Source organism: Balaenoptera physalus (assembly GCF_965194825.1).
Source record: "Balaenoptera physalus genome assembly, chromosome: 5".
In the NCBI taxonomy this organism is placed as follows: domain Eukaryota; kingdom Metazoa; phylum Chordata; class Mammalia; order Artiodactyla; family Balaenopteridae; genus Balaenoptera; species Balaenoptera physalus.
This window is the reverse complement of record NC_138884.1, coordinates 136549594-136570454: the sequence shown is the minus strand read 5'-3', so window position 1 is coordinate 136570454 and position 20861 is coordinate 136549594. Positions and strand designations below refer to the sequence as shown.

The 20861-nt window shown below is 34.7% G+C and overlaps 2 protein-coding genes across 7 annotated transcripts in view; one reads left to right on the top strand and one right to left on the bottom strand.

Moving 5' to 3' along the window:
* MFSD8 (major facilitator superfamily domain containing 8) overlaps nt 1-3060 on the top strand; it is a 53139-nt gene extending 50079 nt beyond the window's left edge. Inside the window, exon 14 of the transcript XR_014263753.1 lies at nt 1923-3060. The gene's annotated coding sequence lies outside the window, so the exon portion shown is untranslated. The remainder of the gene's footprint in view (nt 1-1922) is intronic.
* PLK4 (polo like kinase 4) lies at nt 703-18189 on the bottom strand. Of its 6 annotated transcripts, XM_082462125.1 has the most exons (17): nt 17232-17722; nt 17000-17095; nt 16160-16255; nt 15964-16078; nt 12743-13769; nt 11847-11947; nt 9580-9947; nt 8637-8741; nt 8160-8262; nt 6822-6971; nt 5761-5894; nt 5574-5665; nt 5275-5422; nt 4353-4493; nt 3068-3174; nt 1506-1636; nt 703-949 (listed from the first exon to the last, which is right to left on the bottom strand). In XM_082462125.1, the coding sequence occupies exons 1-16, from the start codon at nt 17262-17264 to the stop codon at nt 1534-1536; spliced, it is 2919 nt and encodes a 972-aa protein (XP_082318251.1). In that variant the 5' UTR covers nt 17265-17722; the 3' UTR covers nt 703-949; nt 1506-1533. The 6 variants fall into 6 exon arrangements, with proteins under 6 accessions (XP_082318251.1, XP_082318252.1, XP_082318255.1 ...); XM_082462126.1 differs by lacking the exons at nt 703-949; nt 17232-17722 and adding an exon at nt 17761-18189 and having other exon boundaries at nt 1465-1636; XM_082462129.1 differs by lacking the exons at nt 703-949; nt 17232-17722 and adding an exon at nt 17761-18186 and having other exon boundaries at nt 1465-1636; nt 9580-9716.
* Nucleotides 18190-20861: the final 2672 nt, after the last annotated feature.

Below are 20861 nucleotides of genomic sequence, written 5' to 3'. Positions count from 1 at the left end.
AATGGAATTGGCTCCAATATTTCTCTGATTATAAAAATCAGGAAGCATTAACAGTCTTTATATTTAAGTAGTTTCATTCTATTCCTATTTTACCTTGAGTATTTCATTAAGAATTGCTGTTCCACTATCAAATATTCTTTTTTCTCATGTTAGTTAATTGCATTGTTGAGGTCTTCAGTGTTAAAATGTTTATCATTAAAATATACAGATATTTTCAGATAAAGGTAGAGAAACAATGTACTTACCATTTGAAAAATTAATTTAAAAAATTTAATTGGCTCTTAAACGGGCAAAAAAATTAAAAATGAGTTTACTATGTAACTTACTTTAAATTATATGTTTTTCTTTTTTTTTTTTTTTTTAAATTTTATTTATTTATTTATTTATGGCTGTGTTGGGTCTTCGTCTCTGTGCGAGGGCTCTCTCCAGTTGCGGCAAGTGGGGGCCACTCTTCATCACGGTGCGCAGGCCTCTCACCATCGCGGCCTCTCTTGTTGCGGAGCACAGGCTCCAGAAGCGCAGGCTCAGTAATTGTGGCTCACGGGCCCAGCTGCTCCGCGGCATGTGGGATCCTCCCAGACCAGGGCTCGAACCCGTGTCCCCTGCACTGGCAGGCAGATTCCCAACCACTGCGCCACCAGGGAAGCCCTATGTTTTTCTTTTTTTAAAAAAAACTTTTGGCTGCGTTTTCATCTTCGTTGCTACGCGTGGGCTTTCTCTAGTTGTGGCGAGCTGGGGCTACTATTCGTTGCGGTGTGCGGGCTTCTCTCGTTGCAGAGCACGGACTGTAGGCGCACGGGCTTCAGCAGTTGCAGCACACAGGCTCAGTAGTTGTGGTGAACAGGCTTAGTTGCTCCACGGCATGTGGGATCTTCGTGGACCAGGGATTGAACCCATCTCCCCTGCATTGGCAGGTGGGTTCTTAACCACTGCACCACCAGGGAAGTCCCTAAATTAAGTATTTAATTAAATAAATCAAAAGATAAAGTAACACTGTATTTATTATTTTTTTAATAAAATGCATTTTCAGAAATGTTTCATCACAAACTAGTGCTACAAAAATAAATATAAAACAAATATACATGTTTACATATGTTACTTGTAACATAAATACACATTATTTACATGTTCAAAATACAGAAACTCCAGCATGTTTTGTCCATGATTCTTAGCATGTCTAAGAAGTAGGGAAAAAAATAAAAGCACAAATATACCACACACCATTTATATTTTTGCTTTAAAACATTGTTCAATACAAATATATGAACACAGTAATTTTAGGAGTATATGTTCTAAGAGCAAAGTTAGGTGTCCTATTTTAGTCTACGACCACTACATTTTGTAAGTGACTCAAGTTTCATTCTGCTTTGTTCTCTCATTAGAATACATCCGTTATGGTATAGATTAAAATTCTCTTTTATAGAAAGGCTTTCTGAAGAAGTTTTTTAAAATGAAAAAAGTCACTTTACTTGAAAGCCAACAAAAACGTTATTTATTAAACTTACTTATATATATATCTAAAAGGAGCTTCAATCAATGAAGACTAGGAGTTGGATTAGAAAACATCAAAAGGATGGAAGAAAGACACTGTAATTTCTGTCTGATGTATTCTGGTAATTTTTCATTTTCTCCATACCTAAGTGAACGAAAGAGAAAAATATAAAATTATAACTTAGTCACTTGGTTTGTAAGAGTACCAAAAGGCACATTATATTTTTCAGTAATTCTTCAATGGCAAAGGCACTTCAGAGAGATCATACAAAATTATTTATCAGATACTTAAATTAAGCATACTCAATTTGTTTCCTTTACTTATTTTTATTTTTTAAAGATTTTTTTGATGTGGACCATTTTTTAAAAATTCTTTATTGAATTTGCTACAACATTGCTTCTGTTTTATGTTTTTGTTCTTTGGCTGCGAGGTATGTGAGATCCCAGCTCCCCGACCAGAGATTGAACCTGCACCCCCCTGCATTGGAAGGTGAAGTCTTAACCACTGGACCACCAGGGAAGTCCCTGTTTCCTTTTAAAATAGACCAATTTCTAAATGTATTTAAATAATAAAAAGAAAATTAGGTCAAAAAACTTGAACGGACTTTATAATTTCTAAAGCAAGCTGAAAATCTGGATTCCTCATTAAATTGAAGACCCTAATTTAAAGAAAATACTAAGCTAAACACATTATAAATACATTTCTATTAAATATTAAAAATTTCCATATGACCATATCAAGTAAAATCTGAACTTTTATTTTCTGAACACAGGTTCTACCCATTTTATATCTGTATCTTTCCACTTTCTGGAGCATTTGAAAGAGTTGATTTAACAAAACCTCTTACTTTATGAGTTCTTTAAATGATGGTACTGCATATATACACACAAAAGCAGTTGGTAGATATCCACAAATTATATTTGTACCAAGTATTTTCTCTACAATATGCACTTTTCATAAAGTAGCGTGTTTGTACTGGCACTGTTGGCACCCCACCTCTTTTTAGTAAGTAATGGTTTGAAATGTGGAGACCAAACTACTGCCTATTCTTGCTATTCCCAGATCCTCCTTGTTAGCATACTTATTAGCCTGGCATACATCCTCATTTAGAATGAATATATACATTCAAAAAAGTCTTTTAAACATTAATCACTTTACACTAGATCAGGGGATACAGGCTTTCATTTGGGAAAAATAATCTGGTTATCTTTTAAAAGACAGCTTCCTTGTTTCTATGTTCTTTTATGTAAATTGTCTAAGTATATTACTTTGAACTTAGAAGTCCATTACTTCTGAAAAGGGCCAACCTAGTTAGACTGAAGGAATAAGAAGGCTAAAGGAATCTAACCACTTGGAGTGGATAATCCGTACCAATTACCCTGCATTCCTGTAAATACTCATAAAATATGTATTAAAAAGACTATATGAGCCGCTATGAATACTTAACAGTTTAAATAATAATATGAACTTTGTCAACATGAAAATAGTAACTTTATTAAGTCATTTATTTCATCATATAGATAAAACAAAATTAGAGCAAAGAGCTGAATCTCAACCAGTATTTTAAGAACTTACCTAGATGTCTGACCATCTGGAGATGTATAACTAATAGAAGACACTCCTGCTTGCACGACCAACTGGGACCCATCATTAAACTGAACCCACACAGCTCCACTAGTTAACTAGAAAAGTAATAAGCAAGCAAAATTACTATAGAGGATATGAAGTTCTTAAAAGGTACTTATGTTTAACAGGTTTTTCATGTAGTTTAAAAAAAAAACAAAACCCTTCAGGTAACTACAAATTTGGGGCTGTGATGGTAGTAACATTTGAGAATATTCATATCTTTTTCAGATTATTCCTTTAATGGATAGGGCATCATAAATTAAAATTATTCTACATAAATCCTGTTTCCCATTCATTTCCACTAGGATATCTGAGCAAGCTATTTTTTTTTTTTTCCTTTCCCATAGTATTTCTAACCAAGAAGAGATTTAGGAAATAACCAAGCAACACTTTCTTAAATTAGAATTTCCCTCTATACTTTGTTCTTAGGCCAAAAGAATTTCTATTGTGCTTGAGAATGTTACATCTTTGCTTTTAAAATTGTTTTCTTTAGTCACTGATGTTTACAATGTGCCACTCCAAACAGAGTACAGAGAAGACATGGACACTGGAATCAAATAGACCTGGGTTTACATCCAGATTCTGCAAACTAACTAGTAGGAATGTGCAAGTCAACCATCCATTATGAGCCATAATTTTACTATCTATGAAAGGCGATAACATCAACTTTACTAGGTTTTATTTTGGTAAATGAGACAATGTATGTGGAAAACATGGTACCACATAGCATGTACTCAACAAATGCTGAGTTCCCTTCCCGTTATTTCCTACCCCCATAAAGGACTAGGCTGTATTTTACTTCACTGCTAAGTAAAAATTACATGTGCTGTGCTCAAACATCTCCAAAGTTCAAGCTTTCAGAAAATATACAAATCTAAGTTTACACCTACATAAAATTCTTTAAGTTTGAAACTCAATGTAGACCTCATTTTTAGATGCAAGAATTCTTTTCTGCCATATAAAAGTTACTCTATTAATATAGATTACAAATACTTTCTAAAACTTACGACACCCTGGGCATTCTCAAATCCTAATGTTTAGCCATCATCATGACCTCTACTTTAAAAACAAATGGCAAAAACAGGTCACCTAGGCCCTAGCAGGCAATTTGTTATCAACAATATCTAGAGCTTTCCATCTGTATACATATAAAAAAATGTGAAAATTATTAATGATATAATCAATGCAAAAAAGGTGTAAAAACTGTCTTGCAAAGAGAAATCTAACTTCTCACCTGTGTAGCCCAACCAACATTTTTCACAAAAACAGACTTGAAAAGTTGTGCTGATTTAGGGAGACAATCTTTTAGACTACTAGGAGAGCTGTTAGTTCCAGAAGCTGCACCTGCAAGGCCAAGTCCTTCATTTGTAACCATCTACAAACAATAAAAGAAAGGAAGATATTATTCCTTAGTATTCTAATAAGCCAACTTCAGCAAAAGTAGATGATGACCGGATTTTCATTATCTTAATTTTTAAAGAACAAAATTAAAAAAATACAATCACATTACAGAAAATTGGAAAAGTATAAAATAGGAAAAAAAATCACACAACTACTGTTTTGATTTTGGTAGATTTCTTTTGTCTTTTTTTCCCAAGGTATAATTTTTCATAGCTGCAATTATAGTATGTATGTTTGTGTGTGTGAATACACACATACCCATATACACACACAGAGATCTATTTCTTTAATCTCGCACTTTACTACATTGCTATATAGTTTTTATTGGCATGATAGTTCATTGAGTAAAAATATGTTTGTTTAACCATAATTCTATCATGGATATTAAGGCAGTTAATGATATTTTACTAGTAAAAATAAAACAATGTATATGTTAATATATTTAGCTTTTTCCCAGAGGAGTCACGTTAGGCCTTGCTGAGGTAATATTTAAACTGAGACCTGAAAGATGAGAAAGAATTAGCCATTAAGGGGTTCGGGAAAAGAGTTCCAGGTCAAGTGAACAGCATGTGAAAAGGCCCTGAGAGTTTGGCTTAATCAAGGAACTAGGCACAGAGAGTGTGGGGTAGCTCAGAATGAGACTGGAAAAGTAGGTAGGTGATAGTAAGGCCACAGTAGGGTGTTTTAGTTTATATCAAGGACATTAGGCAATCATTGAAGAGTTTAAAGTACAGAAGTGACATATATTTACTTACAGAAGGATTAAGTATTGGTGCCTGTTTTGGAGAAGCAGCACTATTTATGATCATTCTATTCAGAGATGGTGTCTCTCTCATTGGGTAGTTTGGATCCACAGAAGGAGGAGGTGTGAAGGCCTTAGGTGAACTAGTACTACTAGGTTTTCTGAAGGAGAAAGATATGTCAAATACATTCCTTTAAAGCTTTCAATTTATAGAAAACAAAAGAATGTTCATAATGTAAACACTAAACTGGTTTTTTAAAAAAAACATTTCTACACATTTTAGCCATATTTAATAAATTTTCAAACATTTACCTTCCTACGATTATTGGGAAAAAGGGAGCACTTCCACTTTTCTTTTCCTCTTCTGAAATTATGGATTCCAGTGCTAAACAAATACGGTGGCCCTATTTCAAAAGAGTGCTTTCTGTCATTACTTCATCTATGTCATTTGTATTGTTATTAATTGGTAAGAAAAAACCTACTAAAAGTCGGTACATACCTCATTAGCATGGTTCATATACATTTTTATTTCCTCTTTCAAGCTATTAACTTCACTTTCACCTTTTAAGGTGTAAGATTTGCCAGTCTTTTCGATCACCTGGATTAAATCTTCTGTTTTGTGTATCTTTGCTCCTTAAAAATTAAGCAGAAAACCCTTTATTATTTCTTTAAATATTCCTAGATTTATATTCATTATCATACCCCAGTACATAATGACTCCTAGATCAAGGTAACATTTACATTCACTTATTGGCCATTAATAAAATGAGGCTCTCAAAGTAGTATTCAAAAGATATAGGCCATTTTTCTTTTCCGCATATAACTGGCTTAAGTTTGATACTTTTATATTTTTAAAAAACCACTACTCTCATACAAAAACATAAGTGAAGGACAGCTATAATTATGTGTACTGTGTGAGTGTATGTACTATGTGTCCCTTAAAGGAGGAAACTTTACAGATTAAAAAGTAAACATCTTTATAGATTTAGAAAAGAAAATTCTCTGGTTCAACCTTATCCTTTTGTGATATTTATTATTCTAAAAATTTGGTATGTGTCCATTTAAATTTCTAATAAGAAACAGGATATTGTTTATTTCATGTTATTTTTTGTAATATCAATCAGAATGTTGTTAAACTGGAGCCAAAAGGGGAAAGAGAATTAATATACGTATTAGAGAATAAATTGTTTACAAGCAAGTATATATAAATTTTGATTAACATTTGACATATAGTATACTGTGCTGTATAATTTTTATGTATGGATACACACACACACACACACACACACACACACACACACACACACACACACACCTCGCTGTGTTGGGGAGTTCCCTGGTGGTCTAGTGGTTAGGATTCAGAGCTTTCACTGCTGTGGCCTGGGTTCAATCCCTGGTCGGGGAACTGAGACCCCGCAAGCCATGCAGCACAGCCGTAAATAAAATAAATAAATAAATCTCACTGTGTTGAATTTACAAAAAACAAAAAACCAAAAAAACCCACAACTACTAAGTTACAAACTAAAGGGAAAAAAATTACCATTTCTAAATGGCACTTACCATCATAAAACCAAACCTCAAAATCAGCACCAGGGGAATTCTCCATCAAAACACATTTAGCATATCTTGTAAAATAAGTGATTTTGGGAGATTTAGATCTTACAAGCTGCACAAATCTGGAAGCATATTGATATTTTCGCCAGTACTTTTCTAGGGAGAGAAAACAAAAAAGTTACCTAACGTTAGGGAATAAAGTGTTGACATAAATTCCATAACAGTCTAACATTTATTTCTACTCTTCCTCAAAAATTCAAGTTGAAAGTTAATAATCCCATTACCCAAACAAAAATATTTTAGAGATGTAAGTCTACTATTTTAATGAAAACTAAAGACAGTATAATAAAATTCCTAAGAAGTATATAACAGAATCTGATGATTAGTATCATGATTATTTATTAAAGATTTTTTTGATGTGGACCATTTTTAAAGTCTTTATTGAATTCGTTGCAACATTGCTTCTGTTCTGTTTTGGTTTTTTGGCCATGAGGCATGTGGGATCTTAGCTCCTCGACCAGGGATCGAACCCACACCCCCTGCGTTGGAAGGCGAAGTCTTAACCACTGGACCACCAGGGAAGTCCCAGTATCATGATTATTTAAAAAATCTCTTACTTTGAATCACTGACTCCTTATTAAAAGTAAGATAATGACTCCAGGAAAGTTTTAATAAATGAAATGAAAAGAGTTCTACCTGAGATATCAGAACCAAATGACTTTTAGGAAAAGAAATGTAGCACTTTTTATATTAGTAAAGCATAGAGTAGTAAATTTTAGCAGTTCCCTGTAACTATGGTCATTTATAGTATTTGATAGTCTTGTCTACGTATTTTAATTTCTAACAGAGTTAGATTAGATAGGTTCTCTTATTTGTTTCTAAGTTACCTTAGGGAAGTCTTACTACTCAGTACTTAATTTCCCAATTCATAATATCCAGAAGCTAAACCAGGAGCCAAATTTGGTTAACCACAATTACAAGTGATCATTATGTAGCACAGTAATGATTTCAAAAGTCAAAAACCAGATACTTCATGTTGAATTTTTAACATGATTCTACACAAATTGTAACTATACATGTGTACAAATTATATTTGTGTGACACATGACTAATATCCTAGAGTTAGTTTTTACTTAAGTAAACAATAAAATACCATTATAACACAGAATATGACTAAACATTGGATTAGTAAGGTATAGCACATCCCACCAGATATAAAGTTATAAGAACATAACCTGCATCCCGACTGAAGCCAAAATATTTACAATTTATGATACCCACAGTATATAGTATATGTATATATAAATCCATTATCTAAGTTTATTCCCTGGTAAATCTACATACCTGGTAAATTGTCAAAACTATACCTACTGATGTTGTCAGTAGGTGAGGGCGGTCGATCTGCAAGAGGAAAACCTCTTCCATCATTTGGATAATAAATAGTGATCTGGCAAAAAATTTTTAAGAATTCTGATTATATGCCATTAAGTTAGAGCACTATATTTTGTTACTAAAATTATAAAAAGAGCTCACGTGTATATTATTTTTATTGAAAATGCTAAATATTCTCTAAAAGTAATTTTTTTGCTTTTTAAACTTAAGCCTAACGTTTAGATTTTGTTCCTAGTTATAATTATTTTTTACACCACACTAATTTATTTAAATGTTATGCAGTATGCTATTTTAGTTTTTGAATTCCAGAGATACTATCATATCAAGAAAAGTGACTAAAAATTGTTTTTTAAATATCATTAGAGAACGAATGGAATGCTAAATGCTTAAGTGATGAAGCTGCAAGATAATAAAGGAAATCCACATTACCATATTTCCATCACTAGATATTTGAAGAACTTCTTTCACATATTCTTGAGATGCATACTCCTTTAGAAGCTCCACACATACCTCCTCTGAATCAAGTATGCTCACCTAAAAAAAAAATAAAACTAAAATCAGTAACAATTCTCTTATTTACCAGAACAGTTCTGACATACATATTAGTTAACAGAAAAGTACTTAACCATGGCAGAAACAAAAATTAAAGTAAAAATCAAATAGCTGCTTCACTGCAACTGTCTAGACCACAGGTGTATTTCAGCACAACTGTGAAACATAAGGAGCAAAGGAAAGAAGGTATAATGAAGTGTGAAATGATAACCAGTGAGCAGAAAGAAAGCAGAAGGTAGGGTGGAGAATTTAAGGGCTTGAAAAGACAATAGCACGCCAAATAAAGGCAAGACTGGGTGAAAGGGAAAACGGACAAACAGGATGAAGACGGAATTAAAAAATCAAAATCACCATTCCCGATGCACACATGACATTAAAAAGAAAAATCCTATACTTAATTTTGTGCATACTCCTTTTCTTTAAATAGTTTCAGATGTTAAAAAAAGTTATATTTTCTAGTTTATCTTTTTGAGACTAGATTAAATGTAAAACAATGAAAACAAAAGCAAAAGATAGTATTAAATATTAACTTAGTGATTAATATTTAACACAGTATTTAGCCAGTATTACTTTTAAATGTTTTTCATTATCAATAATATAAAATTCAAAAATTACTATCAATTCACCATTCTTAAAGTACCCAGAAGGAAACAACAGCTATTTTTCCATAAACACCCAGTCTCTTTTAAGTGAGTTTATCAAGTACGTATCAAAAATACAGGAACATTATAGGGAACTGAAAAGATATCATTGTTTGAGACCAGAAACCATATACTCAAGGAAAATATCATCCAGTGATTTAGAAAAATAATAGACATACCACAGCCTTCTTGGTTTTCTGTCTGATTGGTTTTAACCTGTAAGCAGTCAAAGGAGATGTAATGCTTCGTAATGTATGTTTCTGATAACCCAATGGTGGCTCCATACCCCTCGCCTTGCTTTGTTCGGAAGAAGGATCTAAGCCAAAAATAGATTCTTGTTGAATTATCTCAGGTTTACTGTGAAATGCAGTCATATATTTCATGGTATTCAACTGTTCTGCAGAATGTGCATTATCAGAAGCATTGGGGCTCTTTTTGGCTCTTATATCAGCCCAGGCATTTCTTGATGTGTCCTGCAAATCTGGATGGCCCTGGAAATCTCTGTTTGGGCTAATGCTGTTGCGCTCAGTAGTTTCTCTTAAATGAGCTATAATATACATAGAATAAAGCAATTTAGTGAATAATTAAAAAGTCAAGTCTACACAAAACTGTCATGCTGGTTACAATAGCATTCTTTTTTCCTGAGGAACAAAAGAAATCTAGTTTAAAAAAAAAGCTTGTAATTTTTCAGTTTAAGATTTGGCAAAAGGGAATTCCCTGGTGGTCTAGTGGTTAGGATTTGGCGCTTTCTCTGCCAAGGGCCCAGGTTCAATCCCTGGTTGGGGAACTAAGATACCACAAGCTGCACGGCTCGGCCAATAAAAAAAAAAAAAACAACAAAAAGATACGGCATAATAAAATAGTGACTTTAAAAGGACATTTTAAGCCAGCCTGCGAAGGAATACCTTTAATCTAAGACTAAGAAAGAAAAGATATTAATATGAAATTAATTTTTCAATCAAAGCAAAAACTAGTCACCTAGGGTCACCTACTAATACTAAAGCAACTGCCAATGCTGCAACAAATACAGATTTGAGAGGAGTTCCCAGGTAATCATTCTACATAACATGTAAATTCACTCTCTTTAAGCTAAGGACTATTTCATCTTTACTTACAAAATATGCAACTAAAACCAAAACACTCTAAAATATATGAAATAGGTTTATTATTAATACTTAATATTACAAATATATTTGTACCCACATTTCTAAAACAGTTCTTGAACTTTACCCATTTAAATTTTATACAGTTTTAGAGTTCACATGGGAACATTATTTTTTTTTTTAAGCCCTTAAAATGACTAGACTATATAAAACTTTGTAAGGCAATTTTTCTAATGCTAAACTCTAAAAATCTATATCTCAGCTTTCCCCTTAAATGACTTTTAAGTGCCTCCCTCCATAACTCCCATTATGACAGAAAATATCTTATATCAAATAATATACTTTAAAATTGTAGCAGCACTACTAGAGTATTATAAACAGGTTACTTCAGACATGTCCATGTTACCAAATAAAAGTATCTATAAACACAATAGAAGGTTAAGTGCAAGATTAAGCACATGGCAGTTTTGTAGTTTTAAAAAACATAAACTTGAATTATCATCTTTGACAAGTACACATGAGAAGATTAATTCTTTTGGGCCCTTGAAAATAATATACATGAAAAAAACAGACTCTTGACGTGACATAACAACTCTCTGCTTAAATTACAGCCATATTATGCACTTTGTCTGAGGTAACATGATACTTAGTAAAAAATTCTCTCCTCCTCTCCATATGTTTCTTTTTTATTCTTTTTTCCATCATTATTTTCCAACCCTGTGAATGTCATGTTCAATAATGAGAAATGTTTAACTTTCAAACTCTGTATCTATAAATAAAATAATGACTTGGATGACAACTGTTTAAAAATGTTTAGGTTTTAGTAGCTGTGTATTTTAGTGTATGTGAGGTCCCATTGGTACACTATGATGGTCCACATCACCTTCTACTTAAAAATAAAGTCAACCATCTTTTGATTATTTGATAGGCACTGATAGTAGGCACTTATTACAGAGAGGCTGCAAGAGCAGAGGGGTTAAGAGTAAAGTCTCTGAGCCAGACTGCTTGGGTTAGACTCCTGTCTCTTGTATTTACGGATAGTGCAGCTTGGCAAATTAACCTTTGCGCACTACTATTTCCTCATTTGTAAGACAGGGCTAATAATAGTATCTTCCTCATATGGTTTTTTTGAGAATTTAATAAGTTAATAATATATGTTAAGCATTAAGGACAGTGGCTTATACAGTAAATACTCAAACTGTGTTAACAGTTATTATTACTATTATTGTAACAGTTTATTGAAAATGGCACTATTTTCTTAAGAAAACCCAAATAGAAAACTGCAATGCTTGGTAAGTGGCCAAGTCATTAACTTTTTATTAAATAGTCCATTAAAAACTCACCATTTATTTGCAGATTCCCAAACCACTGTTGCACCATTTCAGTCTGAGCTGTCTGGTCTGGAAATGGAAAAGGAGTTTTTCCTGGACAAAGATGATTGGAGCTAAACAAAGAAAAAAAATTTCCCATAAACTAATAAAAAATTATCAGGTAGTAACCTTTTAAGATAAAAAAACACTAAAAAAGGGAGCTCTCTTCTGATATGAATACCTAAAAATTTTTACATTAACTGTAGAACCCAACATTTGCATAACTAAATTGTGTCTATGAAGCTAAATTCTCATGCCAAAATGCCCATGGCACTGTGACAATGTTTCTATATGGCTACTGTCCTCTTTTAATTTAAACATAAAAATCAAAGATCAGAAAAAGAAAAACACTAGTCACTAAAAACTTGCCTTCATGTGAGAAGCAGTCAATAATATGATTACTCATCACTTAGGGTCAACTTCTCTTTCTCTATTTGTGTGTGTGTGTGTGTGTGCGTGCGTGTGTGTGTGTGTGTGTGTGTGTGTGTGTGTGTGTGTGTGTGTGTGTGTGTGTGTACAGTTACTGTTAAGAGTACTTTAGGAATCAGACATGTTTAATATATGATACATTGCACTGGAGACCTGCTTCATATAAAATTTAAAATGACACTAGAAATTCCCAAGTATTAAACACATACTACAAATACATTCATGAGCACATACACTCATTTTAAGAGATTCTTAACCACAATTCAAAATCATCATTCTGATTCTCTTCCTATTAAAAAATAGAAGTCATAGTTAAAAGTGCCCCAGGAATATCTGACAAGGTTAGAAAAAAGGTAACCCTTAGTTAGATGCAGCTTCATGTTTGTGCTAATACAATGTTTATCGAAAAGTAAAATGCTTTTTGATAGAATTATTCTTACAGTGCTTGATTGTTATCAGGTCTTTCAAAAGATCCAGAACCATTGGATGTCTTTTCTTTAAAGAAGTGAAGAATATTAGCATTGCTGTTTGTGGATGAGTATCTTTCTTCATTTTCATCTACTCCTGATCTTTTGGATTTTGAAAGCATTTCTGCTGAGTAACATCGTTCCATTGTATATGTTTTCACTCGCGACTGACTATTAGAGATGCCAGATCTATCAGAGGAATGGGCTCTACGAAGGTATCGAGAATGTGGCCTTTCTTCTGCCTCCTGGATTGCTCTTCCCCTTCCGCTATTACTGGTTTCTTGTTCTTGATTTCCCCACTGAGTATAAAGGCTGCTTCCATCTCCTGAAGAAGAAAAATCACTTGAATTTTTATTCTTTGGAAATATAGTCATTTTATTTGGGAGTGGCTGGTCAATCAAAAGTCTTCTTCTGTCAAATAAACTACCACTCATACTGGTACTGGAAGAAGCCGTAATTGCAGTAGAAATTGTGGCATGTCCACTATCAATCGAGTCTTCTACAGTTCCTAAATCTTTACTTTTTGTTGAAGAATTTCGGGACATAAAAGGATGATCTAATACTGAAGACAGACTTAAACGATCTGCTGGATTTCTACGAAGTAACTGGTGAATAAGGTCCTTGGCTTCTCTTGACAAAAAAGTTGGCATTTCATAATCTGCCAATACAACTTTATTTAACGTGTTCTTGATGGTGTCAGTGTCAAAAGGTGGTCTTCCAATAAGTAATGTATAAAACATACAGCCCAAGGACCAAATATCAGATTCAAGTCCATGTGCACTTCGAGTTGCAATTTCTGGGGAAATGTAATTAGGAGTTCCACATAAAGTATAGTGCTTTTCATGTGGCATTTTCAATTGAGTGGCCAGCCCAAAATCAGCGATCTTGATGTTCATATTACGTGTAAGTAAGAGGTTAGAAAGTGTGAGGTCCCTGTGTAATATACCATGAGAATGGAGATACAGCATTCCTGTGATGATCTGGTGCATGAAGTGTCGAGCTGTTAGAATGCAAAAAATAAAACTTACAATTTAGAAAATCTGAAGATTCAGTATTTAGAATACATTATGAAACCCAAGTACATATGCCAGTATGACAGTTAGTAAACTGGTTTGTAGCTTAGTTTTACCAGCCAAAATACCACTCTGATAATTTCATAATATTCTTTAATAATTCCCATTAAGACAACTAGGCACTCCTTTTAAACTTTGTCCTTTCCAACTAATGAGTTTTCTAAATACAGTTAAGGGAAGCTTAATTTTATTAGGAATTGGGAGTGACTAGAGTTAACTAGGGTAACCAGAAGTCCATAGAAAGAGAAAATATTTATAATTAAACAATTCATAAATAATTCAAATTGTAAAAAAGAGAAAAAAAGAAAAGCAAGCTGAAGTTCCTTTGATGTCCTCCCAAACCCTCCTAAAAAGTAGTCACTATTAACAGTTTATATACTTTTAAACTTTTCTTCCATGTGCTTATGTACATTTAAATCTATAGAAATACACTGTAATAAATGTTTTTAAAATATAAAAATGGTATAAAAATATAGTTTATTACTTTTTTTGCCACTTCACAATATTTCTTGGAGATATTTCTATGTCAGTACACATAGATCTCCATCTTATTAAATTGCTATTGATTAATATTTGGGTCATTTCAAGATTATAAAAAAATATAGCAATAAACATTCTTGTACATGCTTGTTTTCTTGTGCATATATATGGGGTGCTTCATTATGGTAAATTCAAGAAGTAGAATCACTGGGTTGAAAGATAAAATTTAGTATTTTAACACCTTGCCAATCACCCTCCAAAAGACTGTTATTTTCAAGCATATCCTTGTTGAAATTAGGTAGTCTCAATCCAATGGGTAAAAAAATGGTACTCATTATTTTAGTTGGCATTCTTATGATTACTACTGATTTTGAGCATCTTTTCATATGTTTATTGGCCAATTATACTTTCTCTTCTGTGAACAGTCTGCTTACATCTCCTGTCCATTTTCCTATACAATTATCTTTTCTTTTAAGGCATGCCTTATATTTTAAATATTAATTGGACAGCCATTTGTTATACAAATATTTTCTTCCTATCTTTAACTTTTAAATTTGTTGACAGTATCCTTTGTCATACACATTCTTAATTTTAATTAGTCAAATTGGTAATTCATTTCCTTCCTATCTTTTGCAAGTTGTCTTATTTAAGAAGGCCTTACTATTATACAGTATTATGAAAAATGCAGTACTCATCATCAATATGTATATGAATTTATTTTCTTATTATGTATTATGTTCTTATTTTCAGTCTAAGGATATGAACATTTCCTTAACTCTTAACACATATGACCAAATTGTTTTCCAAATGGGTTAAATATAGATCAAATGGACAAAAACCCTATCAGCAACCACCTTTCTTAGCTTTCAATCTTAGCCTGCAATGTCAGTTAGCAGGGTAAGATAATTTGAAAACAATCATTTGTGTGATGATACACGGACCTTACTTGATCCTGATCTGAACTGTAAAAAAAGTTACTTATAAGAAACTGGGGAAGCTGAAACTGACAATGTGTTTGATAGTAAGGAATTATTAGGTGTGATAGTGACTTTGTGCTTCCTTTTTTTTTTTTTTTTAAGTCTGTATCGTTTAAAGATAAAAAGATGTCTATGATTTGCTTCAATATACTCTGAGGAATTGGGGGAATAAGAAGGGTACAGATGAAACAATGAGTTGATAGTTTTGGAAGCTCAGTGGTAAGTTCATAGGGGCTCATTATATTACTCTCAACTTCAGTGTTTGACATTTTCTATAATAAATGGTTTCAACAGATACTGTGTTTGACTTAGAAAGTACTTTATAGTCATCAACAGCATTCTAAAAAGCTTTTTCTAGATTTGAAAGGATACACATTCATCTGTGACCAATGACTTAATTTAAAATGTTTTGGCAAAAGATGGATAGCAAATTTCTTCTTCTACTTTACTTCTGTAATGCCTGAATTATTTATAAGAATTAACAGCTTTTTTAATTTGGGGGGGAAAAAATCTCTTTTTATAGCCCAAAGTAATAACTGAAACAGTTTTACTAAATATTATAAAACAGTACATTCTTCAAAACTACAAAGAGTAAAATTTATATTTTCCAAAAAAAAATTTTTTTAAGAAAAATGAAAGAAAGAATAAAAGAAGCACAGCCTACCTTCATTTTCTGAGAATGGTTTTCTTCTGTTTTTTAGATACCTGTTCATTTCTCCATTATGGCACATTTCTAATACTAGGTACACATAATTGTTATCTTCAAAATAGTTATACAGCTGAAATGTAAAAGGGCATAATAAATTATAACACAGAAAAATTCAATGCCCTTGGCCACTTTTATAAAGTTTGTATCTTACCTCCAAGATAGAAGGATGTTTCAATTGGCAATGTATTTTCACCTCATTTTGGACTCTCTGTACCATTCCAGCTTTGTACATGGCTTTCTTATCTATCTAAAAATAACATGAGAGGTTTAAATGTTGATGATAAACTTTCAAATGTGAAGTTGTCATGTTAACTTTGAAAAGAGAAAGTATACTTTAAAATATTCTGAAGTCCTTTTATCTTCTTTTTGAGATCAATTTATTTCGTTGTCTATTTTCCCCATGCACCTAGCAGAGTGCATGACAGAGTGGACATTCAATAAGCTTGCCCAATGCATTCTAATACACTCTACCAACTTAAAGAATTTAATAGCTCAACCATCATATCTATGATAATAACAACAAATAAAATTTAGCAAACCTTTAAAACAAAACTTCCCTTCCCTTTTCCTACTGGTTTAGGTGTTTCTTAATTTGCTTATGTTACTCCTATTAGACTGACTTCTAACAATCAAGAATAGTATTTTAGCTTTTTACAGTGTAATAGAACTATGCACAAGTGTATTCTTCTTATTATAAACAAATTATTATTTGTTCTTTGACTGCTACCAATTACTCCAAGTACATATAATTAGAACAGATACCAAATCTAATGAACATGAGTAAAGATAGAACACTTATTTAAGCATGGTTAAGGATCTCCTAAGAGATCCTTAAGTTCAACTGTTGGAACTACTGTCTTCTGCCTAAGCAATGGGTTTTTTTACAGCATAAAGAAAAGGCTGGCAGGTAAGGAGTTTCTAACATCTCAAGTAGCAAACCTCCCTAGTTACTTGCAAAGTAGAAGTGAGAAACTGATTAACATAGTCTTACCATTTTGATTGCAACTTCCAAACCAGTGTGAATGGACTCAGCTCTATAGACACCAGCAAATGATCCTTTACCAAGCAGATTTCCAACTTTAAAATCCTTAAAAGTTAAAATTAAAGAATATGTGTGATGATTTTCGACGTAGAAAGGAAGAAAAATAGGAAGGGGCTGGAAAAAAGAGGCTAAAATGGATCGGGAGGAGAATTTGCATTCAAAATTCAAGCAGGTATCACACCTCGATACAGCAGGTGTCTGGGGTGGACAGCATGTTGACGCCTTGCGGGTCTCTGAGCTTCCAGGCTGGTCTCTAGATAGAGCACCCTAATGGTCTGGTTCCTCAGCCTCAGCGTAGCCTCAGCATCCTCGTCCCACCTCCAGCCAGCCCCCGAGAGCTAAGGCCCTGAACGGAACCCCGCCGCAACTCCCGCCGGAGGTAACCGCCATCCCCTTGGAGAAGGGGAAGATAGCCTCGCCCTGCTCTAGCGCGGCAGCTCCGGCGGGATCGCTGACCTGAAGCCGCGGTGCCTAGGGACAGAAGGGCGGGGCCGCGAGCAACACACCTGTCCCACCGCCCCCGCGTCTCAGAGGGGCGGGTCGCTCCGCCCTCAAACAGCCGGGCCCCCGGCGGTTGGGACCCTCCCAGAGCACTCCGGCGTCCAACCTGCAGCCGTTAGCTGCGCTCTATCCCCTTCCTGCCAGGGTCTCGACGAGTCCCGGCACTCCGACTCCCACCCGCCCTACTGAGGACTGCCGAGTCTTTTCACCTCGATCTTCTCCCCGATGCAGGTCGCCATATTTCCAGGCCGCGGTCCGTGCTCCCCGGATTAACTCCCTTCACGCAGTCCTTTCGAGGCAGCGCTCCAAGTAGGCAGCGTGTCTTGGCGTCCATCAGGTTCGGCTCTCTAGGCCGCCGCTCCCGGCGACGACACCACAGCCACCGAAAGGTCTCCCGGGCACCTTCCGAGGCCTGGGCGGCGCCTCCGCGCTCCCATTTTGAAAAACTCCCGCCGGTTGCCGTTCTAGCGAGGTTGGAGGGGACGTAACGAGGCGGGGCGCTCCGCAGAGGCTGCGCCGGGGCGCGCATGCGTAGCAGGCTCCTTATCCGCTCGCCCGCGGGCCGAGGACCGGAAGTGCTTCGGCGGCCGAGAAGTCGGCTGGGAGCGTTGGCAGTTCGGCTCTTGGAAGACCCGCGCAAGACGGATAAAAAAGGTAGCCTAAGATATGAGACATTCACAACTGGTTAGTTACTCACTTCACGGTCTGAAAAGCTACTTCTTCCAGTTCTGTAAAGGGTTTAAAACAATTTTTGAATTCCAAATGCTTGAACTTGACAGAACAGCATAGGGGAAAAAAATCAGTACCTGACTTAACCACCCGTTTACACCTCTGTGCTTACTCCAGTTTCTCATACCTGTGATGAATGGATACGGTGCTTTAAGAAAATGGACTCCATTATTTATTTTGGTAAATTTCTATTAATTCTAATGCCATTTGTAGAATAACACATTTGAGAGTTCTCACACACGTGCGATAATGTATTGATCAAAAAAGACCTCTGAAATATTTAGAAATTTCTAAAAATCTTATATGTTCTGGTATAATGTTATGTCATAATTCTTGTTATTACTTTAAAATGTATATCTCAGAAATAACTAAAAAAAAAAAAAAGACCTCTGAGGTTGGTATGATACACTTTATGCAAATGAGAAGATGGTGGTATTCAGCAAGGATATGTAACAAACTGAGAACTACTCCACAAACTTAGGTCAGTTTCTAAATGGAAAGCTCTTTTCTTCTACATTAATGGATATATCAGGTTTACGTAAGTTTGTCTACCTACAAGCTGTATAAAAGCTGTTCAGAGAAAAGTCAACTTTTCCCTTCGTTCCTGGAAATCCTTCCTTTAGGGTTATATGTTACAATGCTTCAGCGGTTGGTTCGAGAGTCCAGTCTTCCAATTAGACTTGCTTTTGCTGTTAAACTTTCAGAAGTTCCTGTAATTTGCTGTCATTGTGGGGTTTTTTTTGGGGGGGGTGGAGGTTGTGGTGTTTATTCTTTATTCTGTTAGTATCAGGGATTATATCGACTTAAAAAAAAAAGAATTTTTTAGAGCAGTTATAGGTTCACAGGAAAACTAAGTGGAAGGTACTGAGAGTTCCCATATACTCCCTCCTCTCAAACATGCATAGCTTCCCCCATTATCAACATCACTCACCAGAAAGGTACATTTTTAATAAGGATGAACCTACTTGACTCATCATAATCATGCAAAGCCCATAGTTCACGTTAGGATTCACTCTTGGTGTTGTATATTCTGTGGGTTTGGACAAATGTATAATGACATATACCCATCATTATAGTATTTTCACTGCCCTAAAAATCCTCTGTGCTCCTATTCACCGCCCCTACCCCACCCCAGCAACCACTGATCTTTTTACTTTCTCCCTAGTTTTGAATTTTCCAGAATGTTGAATAGTTGGAATCACGTAGAATGTAGCCTTTAAAGATTAGCTTCTTTCACTTAGTAATATGCATTTAAGTTTCCTCCATGCCTTTTCATGGCTTGATAGCTCACTTCTTTTAACGCTGAATAATGTTCCATGGTCTGGATATATTAGTTTATTTATCCATTTACCTATTGAAGGACATCTTAGTGCTTCCAACTTTTGGCAGTTATGAGTAAAACTGCTATAAATGTGCACTTGCAGGATTTTCTGTGGACATGTTTTCAACTCCTTTCAGTAAATACCAAGGAAAGCAATTGCTGGATCTTATGGTAAGAGTATATTTTACTTTTGTAAGAAACTTCTAAACTGTCTTCCAAAGTGGCTGTACCACTTTTCATTCCCACTAGCAATGAATTAGGATTCCTGTTCACATCCTCACCAGCATTTGATGTTATCATTGTTCTGGATTTTAGCCATTCTAATAGCTGTGTAGTTGCATCTTGTTTTAATTTGCATTTCCCTGATGATATATGATATAGGGCATCTTTTCACGTTTATTTGCCATCTGTATGTCTGTCTCCTTTGGTGAGATATGGGTTGAACAGTTTGCCTTGTTTTTTTAATTGGGTTGTTTGTTTTCTTATGGTTGAGTTTTAAGAGTTCTTTGTATTTTAGATAACAGTCTTTGATCAGTGTTTCTTTTGCAACATCCTCCCAGTCTGTGGCTTGTCTCTCATTCTCTTGACGATGTCTTTCGAAGAGCAAACGTTTTTCATTTTAAAGAAGTCCAGCTTGTCAATTATTTGTTTCATGGATTGTGTCTTGGTGTTGTATCTAAAAAGTCATTGTCATACCCAAGGTAATCTAAGTTTTCTCCTGTGTTATCTTCTAGGATTTTTATAGTTTTATTTTTAGGTTTATGATCCATTTTGAGTTAATTTTTGTGAAGGCTGTAAAGGCTGTGTATAGAGTCATTTTTTTGCACGTCACGTGGATAACCAGTTTTTTAATCACCATTTGTTGAAAAAACTATCTTTGCTTCATTCTATTGCCTTTGCTCCTTTGTCAATGATTGATTGACTGTATTTCTGTGCGTCTATTTCTGGGCTCTCTATTCTTTCCCATTGATCTAATTGTCTGTTCTTTCACCAATACCACACTGTCTTGATTGCAGTAGATTTATATCACCCAATACCCTTAGTAGTATCGGTCCTCCAACTTTGTTCTCCTTCAATATTGCACTGGCTATTCTGGGTCTTTTGCCTCTCAGTATACACTTTAGAATCAGCTTGTTGATAGCCATAAAATAACTTGCTGGGATTTCAGTTGGGATTGCATTGGCTCTGTAGATCAAAGTTAGGAAAACTGTCATCTTGACAATATTGAGTCTTCCTATCCATGATCACGGAATATCTCTC